Raw genomic sequence first — 15,041 nt, forward strand, 5'->3', positions numbered from 1 at the left:
GTACTGTATATATATATATATATATATATATATATACTGTATATATATAATTTTTCAAATTCATCTGTCACTTGGTAAAAGGTTGTGTAACTAACCCTAACTATGAACAAAATGATTAAAAGGTTTAAGAAAATACATCTTACATTATCACATTACATTATCTTACAATAAACATTTGTTGCATGCCAGGAATATGAAATCAATTTTATATTATACTTTTTTTTTGCAAGCGGAACAATTTTACTACTGTGTTAAGGGCTGGTACTTGATAACAATGTGAAATCTGGGTCCTGAAGCAGAACCAGTAGAAAACCACTGCATTAAAAAATAAATAAATAAATAAACCTTTATTTAAATTCTTAGATCATTTAAAAAATAACCACTTTTTGTCAAGTATAAACTCTCTTTCTTGCACACTACAAACTAAATGATAATGAAATGTTATAATGTGAGCATAAAGTATGGCATAAACTATCATGAGTCAGGATAAATGTAAATAAAAGTGGATAATTTTGTTAAAAAGCAGTATACAGCACAGATCGTCATCAGTACAGTGCCAATGACCACTTGTATTCTGGTCCTCACTGCAGAACACAAGATCCAGGGGGCGAGGTTGGATCCAGATCCAACTCCTCCCACCTTACATATACCTAAACCTACCCGTCTCCTCTCCACCCCCTTGATGTGGATCCAACCCCGCCCCCTGGATCTTTGTTCTGCAGTGAGGGGCTACTGTGTATTCTAGGAAAGGGATTTATAGTGTTAAAGGAAGCACAGAGAGCACTTCAATGTGGAGAACCACTGTTATGAAGAGTCTCTCTCAACACCACCTTCTCACATCTCAGTGCCCTACAAACATAAAATGCATAACTGACTCTGAATATTTTAAACAACTCGTGAAGACAATGTACTTTTTCCCTTAATACATGATGCTCACACATAATAAATATGTTGACTTAACAAAAATGCTCATTATCGTTCTGTATCAAAACTAAGTGATGTCTCCATAGACAGCATTTTAAGGCATCACAGATATGCTACCGACATGAAGGCTGCTCCAAAGCAACCCAAATCAGTCACTCACGATATTCCATTTCAGTTAGCATGCTTTCACAGAAGGTAGTATACAACAAAACAACTCACTAGGTTTTGGAACAGAGCTTACAGTATGTTTATGAAAAAATGTACCTTAATATTTTGTACAACAGGTGTATAGTATATGAACTACAGTAGCTTGTGACTTGCTCCTCACCCATCTTTCGTCTGGTCTTGGAGTTGTTATTGTTGACACCGACTTTCTTGGCTTTTTTCACTCGTTGATATCTCAGTGCTTCTATCCTCTCAGACCCTGCAGAACCACTTGTTGCACCTCGACGTTTTCTGTGCAGGAAGCAAAGAGAGGCAAAGCCATCACACAGGGGAAGGGTAGTGCGGTGGCTCGCCATGCATGTTAAACTGATCATAGTAGTGATCACATGGCCTTTGCTTAAGTTACTGTTGCTAGTACAGGCCTACAGGCAACTCAGATTACCCATGAATCTCTTACACTCAAATGATCTGAACCAGGCATGGTCCAGTTTAGCATGATAAGTATGATGCAGAACATTTATTTGAGTGGAAAGAGAGGTATACTTAAAGTTTTTCAGAAATTTCCCTTCGAAAATTACATTTATAACTGCAGGTTTTTCAATAATTAGAGATCAAATCAACATTTAAAAAGAAAAATAAGAATTTTGTTTTAAAATGTATACAATACCTCAATATGGCAACATTATGTATCTGTTTAAAGAGAATTTTTGAGAAATCATGACACAGATTGGGGTAATTACAATGAATGAGCATACTTAAATACATATTAGAATAAAACTGTAAAGGTAAAGTACTTTAAAATGTTACTTATGAAAACATTTATATATATAATACTTTATCAATCCATTCTCAGACATTTAAGTTTGTATGTACAGTCTTCCCATCCAAATACAGTATGGAGGCACTTAAACCGGCAGCCCGCATACTCTGCCCCACACACTCACACGCTCACACAGCTCTCATGAGGCACAATAAAATAACAGAAATAGCATTATAGAGGGGCCGTCCTTCTGCTGAGGCTGCCGAGAGAAATTAAAGGCCATTAGTAGAGGGGGAAAATCACAGCTCAGCGACAAAGCATTGTCAGAAATGTGCTCATAGACATGAATACTGTCTACAATGGGCTTCACCATGCTGACAGGGGGAGAGATGGCGGGAGGGGAAAATGGCTACTTGGGAACAGTCACATAATGAAAAATAAAACAAAGCACTTGGACAACAAATGTAACAAGAATTTAATCAGATATGTGCTGTTTTTTCAACTGAAGAGCAATATTTAGCAATGGCATGCATGGCAATTTGCACATGGAACAGAACTTTAAAGGGGAATACTCTGGAAAAGCACTTCATTGGGTGAAAGCAACAACTTAAAAAGGAGCATTTTCTGGTGCCAATAGTGCTTTCCCCGTTGTAAAGGAAGTGCAGGAACTGTTTTGGAAGAAAACTTGCTTCGCATGATTGTGAAATGTGTTCTGCAGTCCAAACAAGTGCAGTTTTATGCATACACTGCGTGTACACTAGATCAATCATGATTATACAAAAAATTTAGCATTTTATCATACAAGGTGTTTGTACAAGGCTCATGTTTTTTAAATCACTTGAATTGGTTTCAAGTAATAAAAAGCACCTACCTAAAATGAAGCATAACATGCAACTCCTGCTTGAGATGATCCCTAAAAAATGGTCACCTTGATCCAGGTCGAGTTCAAATTCCCAGCCACTGCAAGTAGTGTTTCTGTTGTCATTTAATATAAACCTTCATTTAAAAGCACATTTATTTTATAAACAGCAAGTTTACCAGGAAGTTTACCATGAATCAAACCGTGAGGACTTTCTAAATGGCGGATTCTCATAAAATCAATATTAAAGCTCGGTTCTTGATATATTTTATTTTTAGTGCGTCTCAAGCATGAGGTTGTGTTGATTAAATGAAATGTGCTGGGTTTCCTAATCAATAACTGGGAAACGTACATATGCATACTAAGACCAGAATGCATATAGGATTCAAGACTGCAGAACTAAAATATGTGGCTTTCTGAAAATAAATATTTTAAAAAAATCTGTAAACTTGGTAATAACGAAAGGAAAGCAAGACCCAAAGACTTGTATTCCCCTTTAAAGGACGAGGTGAATAAAAGCCCCACCTGCTGCCCCCCCCTTTCAGACATGGATCCAACCCTTACCTATTGCGGTGTAGAGGACCTGGTCACAACAACGCTGCCCAGATAGCTGAGATCAATCAAAAACAAAGCAGGTAAGACTCGAGGAGTCATCAAGAATGACCAAATGCCCTATTTAAGATGATGGCGACATTGCAACAGATGAGAGCAGACAGTCCCTGCAACACGATTCGCCCAACAAGCCCCCCCCGGTAGTCAGACCTGGGGTGACCTGGGTGACAGGAGGCAGGAGAGAGGGGGGAGTGTGGAAAAGGCAATCATGCGGTCAGGTTACATTGGAACAGGAGAAGAGCCCTGTCCCTGTTGTGCCGGACACACCAACCTCAGCCTCCACATCATACACTCTGAGAGTCGTCCTAAAAAGCCTGGAGTTAGTCAAAACGGTGGGCTTCATTTGGACTTGGATTGGTCAATTTTATTGCACATGTGGGGTTCCTCCTGTTGGGTGAAAGGCAGGGTAAAGCATGACAGTGGATGGAAAGGCTGAGATCCTGTGGTGGTGTACCTCTGATTCCAGGCTTTTTAGGCGCTTCGTTATTGCATTTTAATCAACTTTAAATGGAACTTCTCCAGACACGCAGCCCTAAAAGGTCTGTCACCACGTCTGTGAAGCAAATAATTCATCTTGACTTAGAATCTGTTACCCCACAACCACATTTGGTTAAAGTCGCTCGCTTTTGATCTAAGACAAGTGCTTTAAAGTGCTTCACAGACCTTATGAATGAAATTGGATGTCTGACATGAAAAGCAGAATCAGTGGCATAGAAAACTATAGCACAACTTGTCTATGTAGAAAATGGCTTTGAATGGTTTTGAATAATGCAAGGCATCTGGGGCAGTGTATCTATGAAAGCATGAGTTCTAACATTACTAAAACCAGCTTAAGGCAAGCAGCAAACATAGTTTTGCCCATGAGAGCAAACTGTAGCTTTAGACTAAAATCAAAAGTGTGGTTATTTCTGCACTGAGAAGACCTATAGATGTTACACTTAGGCCAGATGGTACATGGTTGATCAATCCACACTCTACAGGCCTAGTGCACCTACCCTGAAGCTGATAACTGGGGTGGAGAGGGTTCTGATGGAAGGATCTCCTCCTCAGTCCTCCTCTGGGTTGGCATCTGCCTGAAAATGTTGCTGCTTTCTACAGGAGGTGAAGGGGACTGTGACGGATAGCTTGCTGCTGAGGTGGCAAATGCCATGTGGGATCGGTAGGTGGGACTTGCCCTTCGGCTGCCTTGGCCTTGAGCAGGAGAGGAGGAGGGGGAGGACCTTCTAGAGAAACTAGCTGAAGAAGGAGGTTGAAGGGTGATCTCAGACATCTCAGGAGGGATCGGGGGTTGGATGATACTGGGGCGGGGCCTGGGGCGCACTACAATCTCCGGTGAGCCTTCGTGAGAGCTAATAGGGCTCTGAGTTAGAGGTGAGAGGCGGGATGGCTGGAGAACTACCATGCTGGGTTCCATCCTGCGGGGCTGCCTTGGGCTAAGCCTGGGTGTAAGCTCGTACCATTGCATATCCAGGCTTCCGAACGAGCTTGGGCCAACCATGTGAGACACCGGGTCAGAGTAAGGCAATACCGGTACACCCATACCGTGGCTTGTGTGTCTTAGCTGCCCTAGACTCTGTGCCTCTTGCATAGGTAAACGCTTGGCTGGAAGGCCTTGAGGCTTGACCTTGCTGGGAGACTTGCCTGGGCGGCTCTTTGGGGCCTCCAGCTGCAGGATACCAGGGTATGGAGATACTTGAAGGGTGGAGGGCTGGAGGGCTCTAGGAGGAAGAACAAGAGGGGGAGGAAGGGGAGGTTCCGGGTGAAGATGCAAAGGGTGTGGGGGTGGAAAAATAAAGTGAGGACCCTCGATTGTGGCAAAGGTAAAATCGGGTCTCTGCCAGATGTCTGGAGAGCGCGAGGTGGAGGGGTGCGCCAAGGGAAGGGTGTAGCCAGAGACTGCATAATGCTGAATCTCTCCCTCACCGATTTCCTCTGGGATGGTGGGATGACCAAAAGGGCCCTCCAGGTGGTAAGGAGGAGAAGACATTACTGAGCTGAGAGGGCTGGTGTCTGGCATGTAGAAGGGAGGCGGAGGCTCAGGTTCCCCTGGACTTCCCAAGTAGCTGTAGAACTGGCCATGGGAAAAGGCTCGGAAGTGAGGAGCACCACGAATCTGTCCTGTAGCCTGGAGTCGACTGGTTTCCATGATAGTCATGCCTTTCATGGGCCTCTGGAAGCGGGGACTGTAGGCCGGGGGCTGCAAGTAAGACTCCTGGCTAGAAGAAATGGGCGAGATCTGATGGGGTCTGAGGGTTGCCATCATAGGCGGCATGGGCCCCGGATCATCATTCTCCTCATCTGACTGTCGAAATTCAGGGTACAGGTCAGACTCCTCCACGAAGGGGAAGCCCTCGATGCGCCGTGCCTTAACTGGAGTTTCCGCATCCGTAGGTTCCATGACAAAGCGCCCATCTGGGCCACGACTGATCAATTCAATTGGCGTAGTAGCCTCCGCCTCGTGCTTAGAGACGCTATATTTCTTGCTAATTATTGCTCTCTTGGTCTTCTTGTATAAAGACAGCTCCTTCTCCTTGGCAGGACTTTGAGGAAGCTTCTTAGCTCGTAAACCATCCTCGGAGGACTCTGAAGGAGGTCCTATGGAACGGACACTTTCTGGACTAACCTTTCCAGAAGATGATCTATAAAAGCGGGAAAGAAAAAGAAAGAAGAATAAATAATGAGTTACATCATGCACATTGTAGTTTCAGGTAAAAATACATCTTAGACAATTGGTTATAAATCTGATGTTGCTTATCACTCATCTTAATGCTCTCATTTGATGATACCTATGATTCAAATATACTTATAATACACCACCAACAGACCAACACGCACTGTGAAAGTCTCTTTGACAGTCTCGCACTCAAAGTACTTCAAGGTATCCTACACTCACAACTCTCAAATGGCGCTTTCCACAGCGTGGTACGGCACGGCTCGGCTCGGCTCGGTTTGCGTTTCCACTGCAGTTTAGTATCGCTTTAGAGTGGGCGGGATTATTCACATGTCGTTATAGTTGCGCCGCCTCTACTGCCGCGACTCCTGAAAAACGTTTTCATTCCGCGTCGCCCCATCAAGCTCGCTGGATCCGCTCCTCTGCTATCAACACGAGGAACGTCTGTACTTCCTCGACACAGCCACTTTTTGGTTGTTAAAAAAAGGTGCGCTCGTTCAAAACAGTTGCGTTCGATCCTTCTCTGGCTGTGCTGATTTAAATCTAGCGGTTCTGTTGTGTTTGCGTCGCAAGTTCAGTGACGAAGGTAGTGACGATTCTCTCCGGCCAATCCATGATCTGCAGAGTTTACACGTCACATTTTGGTAATGGTACGGTTCACTTGGAACCTCAACCGAGGTGGTACTAAAAAAAGTACCAGGTACCAGGTACTGTACCCAGTGGAAACCCCCCCAAAAGTGAACCGTACCGTGCCCGTACCATGCAGTGGAAAAGCACCAAAAGTGACAGGTAAGGTGAGCATGACGTAAGCTATGAAATCCAACAGTGCATATACACGTCAGCAACTGAAACTTGCTTATTTACTTGAAATGATTGCTATCATTGTTAATATGTCAATGAACTGTTTTCTGGAATTTTTCTGACATACATTTGAAAAATTTCTTAAGATAACCAGTTGTCCTCAAGCTTTCAGTGCAACATGCTCTTTTAGCATTAACCAGAATGATTGCTGAAGTGGTTTGTTTACTTTAAGGTCATAATCACGTTAGCTAAATGTAACCTATGATTTAGATTAGCCAGTTTATCTTTTTGACATCTTCATGCTACTTTACATATTAAAAACGAATCAGTTATCTTCAAATCAGTTTGAAAATATCTAGGACACAGGACTTGAGAATAATTACTCGATTATTTAAGGCCCTATAAACTAGCACCCTGAAACCTAATAGAGATGACTACATATGATTACAATGAGTTTGATTGTTGGTTGTAATTTTCACTGTTTTTTTCTGGATATATCTTGTCATAACTCATCCTTGTTAAGGCCTTAACACACTCTCCAGTCACCACTGTTTGAATGTCACAGCTAATTCAGTTTAACAGTATTGCTTTAGTGTGTGTGTGTGTGAGTGTGTGTATGGTAGACATCACAAATCCAAAAAATGAGTCCTCATTAATCATAGATGGTGACATTTTCCAAGATATTCAACTGAGAGTATTTATGTGACCAAACAACGAGAAATAACAAGCATAGTCCAGAAAAGAAGAGAGAAAATCAGGAAATGTTGGAGAGTCATAATACTTTATTCAATAACAAATATACATGTAATGGCTGAAGCTTTGTTTTTGCTGAATCATTACACCATGTACTTTCACTTGTAATGGCTGCGGTGACGGAGCTTGGTTTCCATGGCAACTGCCTACTGATGACCACCATTCAGGTGCAATGACGTTATGCCTGCTCCAAGCAACAATACAGTGCACCATAAAGCAGGCTTTTCCCCAGCCAAGCAGAGGGAACACACAATACACACTCTTTAGCAAAAGAAAGTCCCCACCAAAGAAACTTCCCACAATTGTTCTCACAAATGTTTAGAGGCATAATACACAACATGTCTGTTAAGAGAATGAAAAGAGAATGAAAACACACAGACAGGTTTGATCGGATATTGGCTCGCTTGTCAACAAGGCTGTGCTTTCATTTTGCAAGAGTAAACATGTTTTGGATAAAAACATTGATAAAACATCAAAGATTCAGTGTGTTTTAGTTGTAATTATCCTTATCAGCTGATCATGTCAAGTTGTTGTCCTGCTAAATGTTGTGATGAAAGATAATGACCTCAGGATTGCTGACAGGAAGATGGTATCAGACCTTATAGAGGCCAGCAAAATAAACCTTTTCTGGCTTTACTTGGCCTTTCATGCTAATTTCTCCTAGAACTTTGTAATACAGTCTTCAAACTGAGACTCCATTCAGATTCTACAGCACATGGAAAATTCATACAAACATGGTGATGCTTTTTAGGTCACAAAATTAAAAATCTTCCTGGACTAATCAAGCTGAGCATTTAAGAATGATTGTCTGGCAATATACAGGAATACCACATACAGTTTTTGGCACAGAATATCTCATTAAAAGCTCAATCTACTGTTACTATTCACTGTAAAAGTAATTGCAAATAACAACACAAAGTGCATAAGCTCCATAATATACCAGGATTGTGCAATATTTACCATTTATATAAGATAAATCCACTAACAAAACAATAAATAACAACAAAAAGCAATCTGAACGCAGGAACACTAGCTGCTGCACATTAACCTCTGGTGTGCAAGGGTGTGTTGGTGACATACAGGCAGTTCAGGTGCTTGGGAGGGAGAAATCTGAAACGAACATTATGGGGGTGGTTAAGACACATGAAAGAGAGTGCAAGCCACCCCTTGGCAGCCTGTGGGCTTAATAGGTCCAATGTTATTTAAACTACTGTAAATGTGTGGAAGCACAAAAGTTCACATGCAATGCATTATGTAGACTACAGCAAGTAAAATATTTTAATATTGTTACAAAACTGAAGCTATGATGTGTATATACAGATGATAGATAGATAGATAGATAGATAGATAGATAGATAGATAGATAGGCTACTACTAAAAATGTGGACCTGTGGAGGAAAAAAATTTGGCAGACAGAGAGAAAAAGCAACAGATCACCCAGAGAGACCCATCAGGAGTGAGAATAACGCTAGAAGAACTAAGAGTAAACTGGAGTGGCTTAACTAAATGGAGAAGTGACTGCATCACAAGAGAATCAAAACTCACATCCACATCTTCATCTTACAGCAAAGGTCCAGCCATGTAACGGGTGACTTGATGAGAGTTTGGGGAGCTGTATTAAATTTGATTCAGAGATGATTGTGTGTGAAATATATTTTTTTGAAATTTCAATAAAGGGCTAAATTTGATTTAAAGTCTGGTTGCTTGCTTAATTTCATATAAAGCAAGCGTTATGAAAAGCGTTCATGACAAACTTGACCCAGTTCTGTGACAAGGATTCCACAGCTCTTAATGCACTGCCTCATAATCAAATTAAAGGTGAATGTCGCCCTCTGCAGGACACATGGAAATAAACTGAGGCCTTAATCAAATTAAAGGTGCACACCAGGTTATATACAACCTAAAGTCTATGGACTGCAAGTTTGGTATGCTCTCAGTTCTCACAAACAATTCTGAGTCCCTTAAATTATAAATGGAATAGGTAAATACGCTTATAATGGAAGCCTAGGAGGCAAACAGGTTTGTGTAGTGTATTGTAACTATTTGTAACTATTTCCTTCTTTTATTTTCAAAATTAATGTGATCATTTATATTTTGTGAGGAAATTAAAAAGGAGGCAGTAGAGATTTGCTATACACAGTAGTATATATATCACTTCATATGAACATACTGTATGCATGTGATCAAAGTTGGATATAATACAGTGGTCAAAAAAAGGATGTGAAATCTTTGGAATTAGTTGGTTTTCTGCATTAATTGGTCATATACTGTCATCTGATCTTCATCAGTCACAAGTATTGACAACAACAATGTGCTTGCTTAGTGTGTGTGCTGTTAGCTTAAGCACACTGTGTTTGCCATTTTATGACCAATTAATGCAAAAACCCAACCAATTCTAATGGGTTCACATATTTTTTATATACAGGTACATCTCAAAAAATTAGAATATCATGAAAAAGGTCAATATTTTTTGTCATTCATTTCAGAAAGTGAATTCCATATATTATATAGATTCATTACACCTAGAGTGTTTTCATGATATTCTAATTTTTTGAGATGTACCTGTATATATATATAGAGAGAGAGAGAAACAGACAGAGAGCAGTGCGATGATACAGTTTTTTCCATGTAACTATCCCTATACTTCTATATCAGTTAACCAATCAGAAGAATTATTTTTGTAATACATAACCAGTTGCTCCACCATGAGAATAATTGCCATCTTAAAATAAAGATGATAACTTCAAACAAAAATACATTTACTTACACTCTTGTAGGTGTTTAAAAATAATACAAGCTTTACATTTCTGATGTGAAACCCTCTGGCACACTTTCCTGCTTCCATTATAAGTGTATTAATGTAAATGTTTCTTTATACAAACATTCACACGCACTAAAACAGAAATTAAGTTGAAAATAACCCAGAAAGCGCCTTTAATTTCACGGTCCTAAGTGTAAATGTGTGAGTCGGCAGGATGCCAAAAGGCAACAAAGTCTTAAGCTTTGGGTCTCCTGTGTGTAAAGCGCATGGGTTCACAGCCTGCCAAAACAACCGTGCCCAGCAGCGCACATGGGACGCATGCGACATAAGGCAGTGCACACTGCTGAACAAGGTGCAGGCACTCACAGAGGACTGGAGGGCGGAGGCCTGTAGCTGCTCCTTTCCTGGCCTTCCCAGTAGGGTTCTATGCCAGGTAGAGGGGTAAGAGGACTCCTGCGGCAGGAAACACAATAGAGATGGGAAGGATGGGGAGGGGAGGGGTCATGTTGGCAATTAATGAGGCTGCTTTCCATACAAACAACGTAGTAGGAGAATAAAAAAACAGTGACATGGAAAGATAGAAGTGAAGGAAAGAGGAAGGGAGAGCTTGAGGACATAAGAAATGATAATGGTAGAGGGCACTGGATTGTTCATTTATTAAATGACACAGTTTATCATCTTTCACTCATTTTAGGGCCTATGCATGCAGGGATGTCAAGGCCAGCTTGGATCCATGCAGAATCCTTGTTTTGATAATACCAGTAGACATTCAGTGGTTTATTTGAGATTCCTGACAAAAGCAGCCGATATACAGTGGAGTGCAAAGATCTGAGACTAAATGCTTTGTGTCTGCATTTTTTAAATAATTACATTTCCAATTTTGATTTTTTTTTTTAAATGATGAAAATTAAATAATTTTTAATGTTGCTTTAATAACAACTGGACTCAAAATGCATCATCAAGTTTTACACAAACTTGTGGAGTTTGTTTGCCAGCATGATTTGATGCTCCAAATACCATCATGTGCTTCAGTGGAAACAATGCTGATTACTACACAAATGAGCTTATTTATTGAAATAGTACAGAATGTTAAGCATTTCTCATTCATTTGACATGATTAAAATTTCTTCATTTTATATGTTCAAAATCCCAAAACTTACTTACTTTCTTTTTCTCTTTCTTTCTTTCTTTTTCTCTTTCTTTCTCTCTCTCTCTCTCTCTCTCTCTCGCTCTCTCTACTTTCTTTATAATACATCATTCAGTTCTGCCTTTTGCCTGCATGAAATTCATTTTCTAATGGAAATATTTGTTTTGTAAATCAAATATGTATTATGCACAGAATGCAAAGCACAAATTAAATTATGTTAATGAAATGAAAGAGATATGAAATGCATATTTCATGGACAAAACATAACCCCAGCGAACAGCCATTTCTTGATAAAAATCTTTAAACACAATCTCATTCAGAGAAAGACATATTGCTAAGGCAGATAGCACCTCATTAAAATGGTCTCCTTTAATATCAGTGCTTAGTATATATAGGATTGTAAATAACCACTGGGGACGAGGAACCAATAATGAAATACTGTCTTTATTTCTTGACAATGAATACCAGATTTTTAGTGACATCAAACTTTTGCCTCCACTGTATAATTTTGCAAAGCACAAGCCTATGTAAAAGAAGTACAATAACTCAAAGTATATTTTGTGAAAAATGAATGCCATAACAATAACATAACAATACTGCAGATAAAAGCAGTTAGATAACTAGCTAAAATACTCAATTCAATACTACAGCACTACCACAAAGAGATACCATATCCCAGCATATCATGAAATAAGGTGAAATGCAATAGCAGCATGTTTTTAAATGTCGCGACTATGCAGTTTATGACTGACATCATACCAGAGTTAACCCACTTAGCTTTAGATTACTGAAAGATGCATGTAGGAGGATCAAGTACTATAAATGTAATATCTGAGACATCACTAGTTTAAATGTATTATTATAGAGAAGCACTGTTACATGCTCACTAGTCACTTAAATCTCATCGTTTGTGTTTCTGAAGCATTAGAGGACATCAAAGGATGCAAGTAAATTTGCTTCTTCTTGATTCATCAAAGCAGTATGCGATACTGTGATAGGATAATATTTTAAATATTAGATTATGAAGAAAAAATATGAACAAATACTATTGAAAGTATAAATATGGAAATCCTAGTCACCGATGTCCACTGTTATTAGCACTGGGAAGAAAGACAAACAACAGAGTTAGTGTAAAATGTAAGTTAAGACAAGCCGAGATTGTTGCAGTGGTATACCGGAGAAATAAAGTATTATACCCTCCCTGTTCTTCAGTAGTGTGTTAGTATACCATGGTAAATGCAAAATAAAAATACGAAAGCATTGTAACAGGCATTCTTTGAAGCAGAGACAACACAGCATGCACATTTACCATGGTAGAGAATCCACAGATATTGTGGTTATCACCAAAACTCATTACAGTTCACCCCAAAAAAACAAAAAAAATTCTGTCATCTGGGCTTTTTATACAACATTAACTCTGGATTATCGTCTTTTTAAAAAGCGGTTTTGACATTGGGTTAAGCTACTTGTTGCGCTAGCAATTTTGAAAGGCGATTAGCACTGCTTTTAATGGTAAGTTATGAAATACTGCTTACTGCTTATAATGTTAAGAGGGGAAAAAACAACTAATAAAAGCCTCAATGCTTTAAATATTCATGTGCTTATAAGCAGTTTTAAGTTAATATTCACTGAAAAATTGTACATACAGTATCTACCAGTTTTGAGACACACAAGAACAAATTTTGGGTGAACTACAGAGACTCCATTATTATATAAACTCCATGTATGATTAATATTCATTTTCAAAATAAATTGTTATTCTGTGTGTTTGGATTATAGCAAACAAAATGATTAAAAAAACACTTTTAACACAACTGCACTTTAAATCACAGATGTTGCATATCATTTACAGTGCTTGTACTGTACAAGCATGTTTTGCACTCTCTTTTCAGTGTCTGATTGTTGCCATGGGAACTCAAAAGCAGCAGGTCACTTTAAATCAGTGTCTGTGCAGAAACCAATTACTATGAGGATGAACCTGACCCTAATCCTACAGTACTTTCTTTGCTAGGGTAGTAAGTGTCATCAAAACCATTGATCATGAGGCCAAAACCACAGTCAATTTATCAAGCAGGAATACATGAACAGCATTTTTCCCCCTACAATAACTTAAATAGCTAATTAACAGCCATAAAACACAAGATCAGTTACAGAAAAATAGGAATAAACTTCAAATGCCATTAATAAACAGTGTTGGGGAAAGTTACTTTTAAAAGTAATGCATTACAATATTGCGTTACTCCCTAAAAAAGTAACTAATTACGTTACTTAGTTACTTTTAATGGAAAGTAATGCGATATGTTACTTTGAGTTACTTTTTAAATCTGGGCAGGGCATGCTTGTTTGTTTTTAATATAAAAAGTTATTTTACAAATATAAAAGCCCTTTCACACCAAAAGTGAAAAGAATACGCCTCAGGCTGAAGGAAATGTAAATTCATGTCTGTACAGCAGAGGGCGCAGCTCAAACAAATTGCATGAAGAATATGACGCAGGAGAAGAAAGTTCAACACTATTCCAAAATAACAAAAATGAAACACAAATGTGTTATTTTCGCTTGGTAAGGTTGAATTGGATCATCGAAAGTCAGTAGCAAAGACACTGGTTAATAAAATGGGATTAAATACATAAATGATATTTGTCTTATTTAAAATATTTAATTATTGCAGGTTTGTATAATATTCAGAGTTTGCTTTTAACTGTTTTTATACATTTTGAGGAATACTGAATCTGTTTTTGTGCAGATGAGATGAGTAAATGTGTTTATATTTAGTCTAGTACTACAGTAACATCATGTTCACACAGCACACACAACTCCTCTGCACGTACTCCCGATTTCTCTCAATATGGGGACAGGAGAGCTGTCAGTCAATACATGGGAAACAAAGTAACTGGCATTACTTATTTGAAAAAGTACCCCCGATATTTCCTTCTAAATTAAAAAGTAATGCATTACTTTACTAGTTACTTTAAAAAGTACTTGTAATGTGTTACCCCCAACACTGTTAATAAATGCTGTAATGCACCAATAAAGATGCAGTTTTGAATTCAGCTCAGGTTGTTTTTTCTGTCACCTCTCATTTGGTAATTAATAAAAGTGGCAAAAAGATGATAGATAGATAGACAGACAGACAGACAGACAGACAGACAGATAGACAGATAGACAGACAGACAGACAGACAGACAGACAGATAATAGACAGCAAATGAGTCAGATGATAGACAGACAGACAGACAGGCAGACAGACAGACAGACAGACAGACAGACAGACAGACAGACAGACAGACAGACAGATAGATAGATAGATAGATAGATAGATAGATAGATAGATGCAATCCCTTTACAACATGTCCAACATTCTGAAGTAGTTAGTTAATGATAATAAACTTCATATGGCAAAATGGGCCAGTGGTGTTTCTAGTAAACATACAAAATAAGATAATTCGTGAAAAAAAAAAAAAAAAAAAAAAATTTCACAAAAAAAAAAAAAATAATTTGTTAATCAAATAAATACAGCCTTGGTGAGCTTAAAAGACTTTATTATTATTATAATCATTGTATAAAATATATATTATATATATATATATTA

At 38.7% G+C, this 15,041-nt stretch overlaps 1 protein-coding gene across 6 annotated transcripts in view; it reads right to left on the bottom strand.

Annotated features, from left to right (window-relative positions):
* LOC107756109 (protein turtle homolog B-like) overlaps positions 1–15,041 on the bottom strand; it is a 122,147-nt gene that overhangs the window by 4,495 nt on the left and 102,611 nt on the right. For 3 of the 6 annotated variants that reach the window (XR_001641783.1, XM_016573105.1, XM_016573104.1), the window contains exons 18-20: positions 10,673–10,759; positions 4,316–5,959; positions 1,253–1,380 (exon numbers count right to left, since the gene is read on the bottom strand). Coding sequence is in view for 5 of the 6 variants with exons in the window: in XM_016573105.1 (XP_016428591.1) it covers positions 1,253–1,380; positions 4,316–5,959; positions 10,673–10,759 (1,859 nt within the window). In the remaining variant the exon portion in view is untranslated. Of the gene's footprint in view, positions 1–1,252; positions 1,381–2,916; positions 3,319–4,315; positions 5,960–10,672; positions 10,760–15,041 lie in introns of those variants that run through there. The other 3 variants (XM_016573107.1, XM_016573108.1, XM_016573106.1) reach the window with 3 other exon arrangements.

The sequence above is a fragment of the Sinocyclocheilus rhinocerous genome, unplaced genomic scaffold, assembly GCF_001515625.1.
Source record: "Sinocyclocheilus rhinocerous isolate Xijiao unplaced genomic scaffold, SAMN03320098_v1.1 scaffold682, whole genome shotgun sequence".
NCBI classification, from domain to species: Eukaryota; Metazoa; Chordata; class Actinopteri; order Cypriniformes; family Cyprinidae; genus Sinocyclocheilus; species Sinocyclocheilus rhinocerous.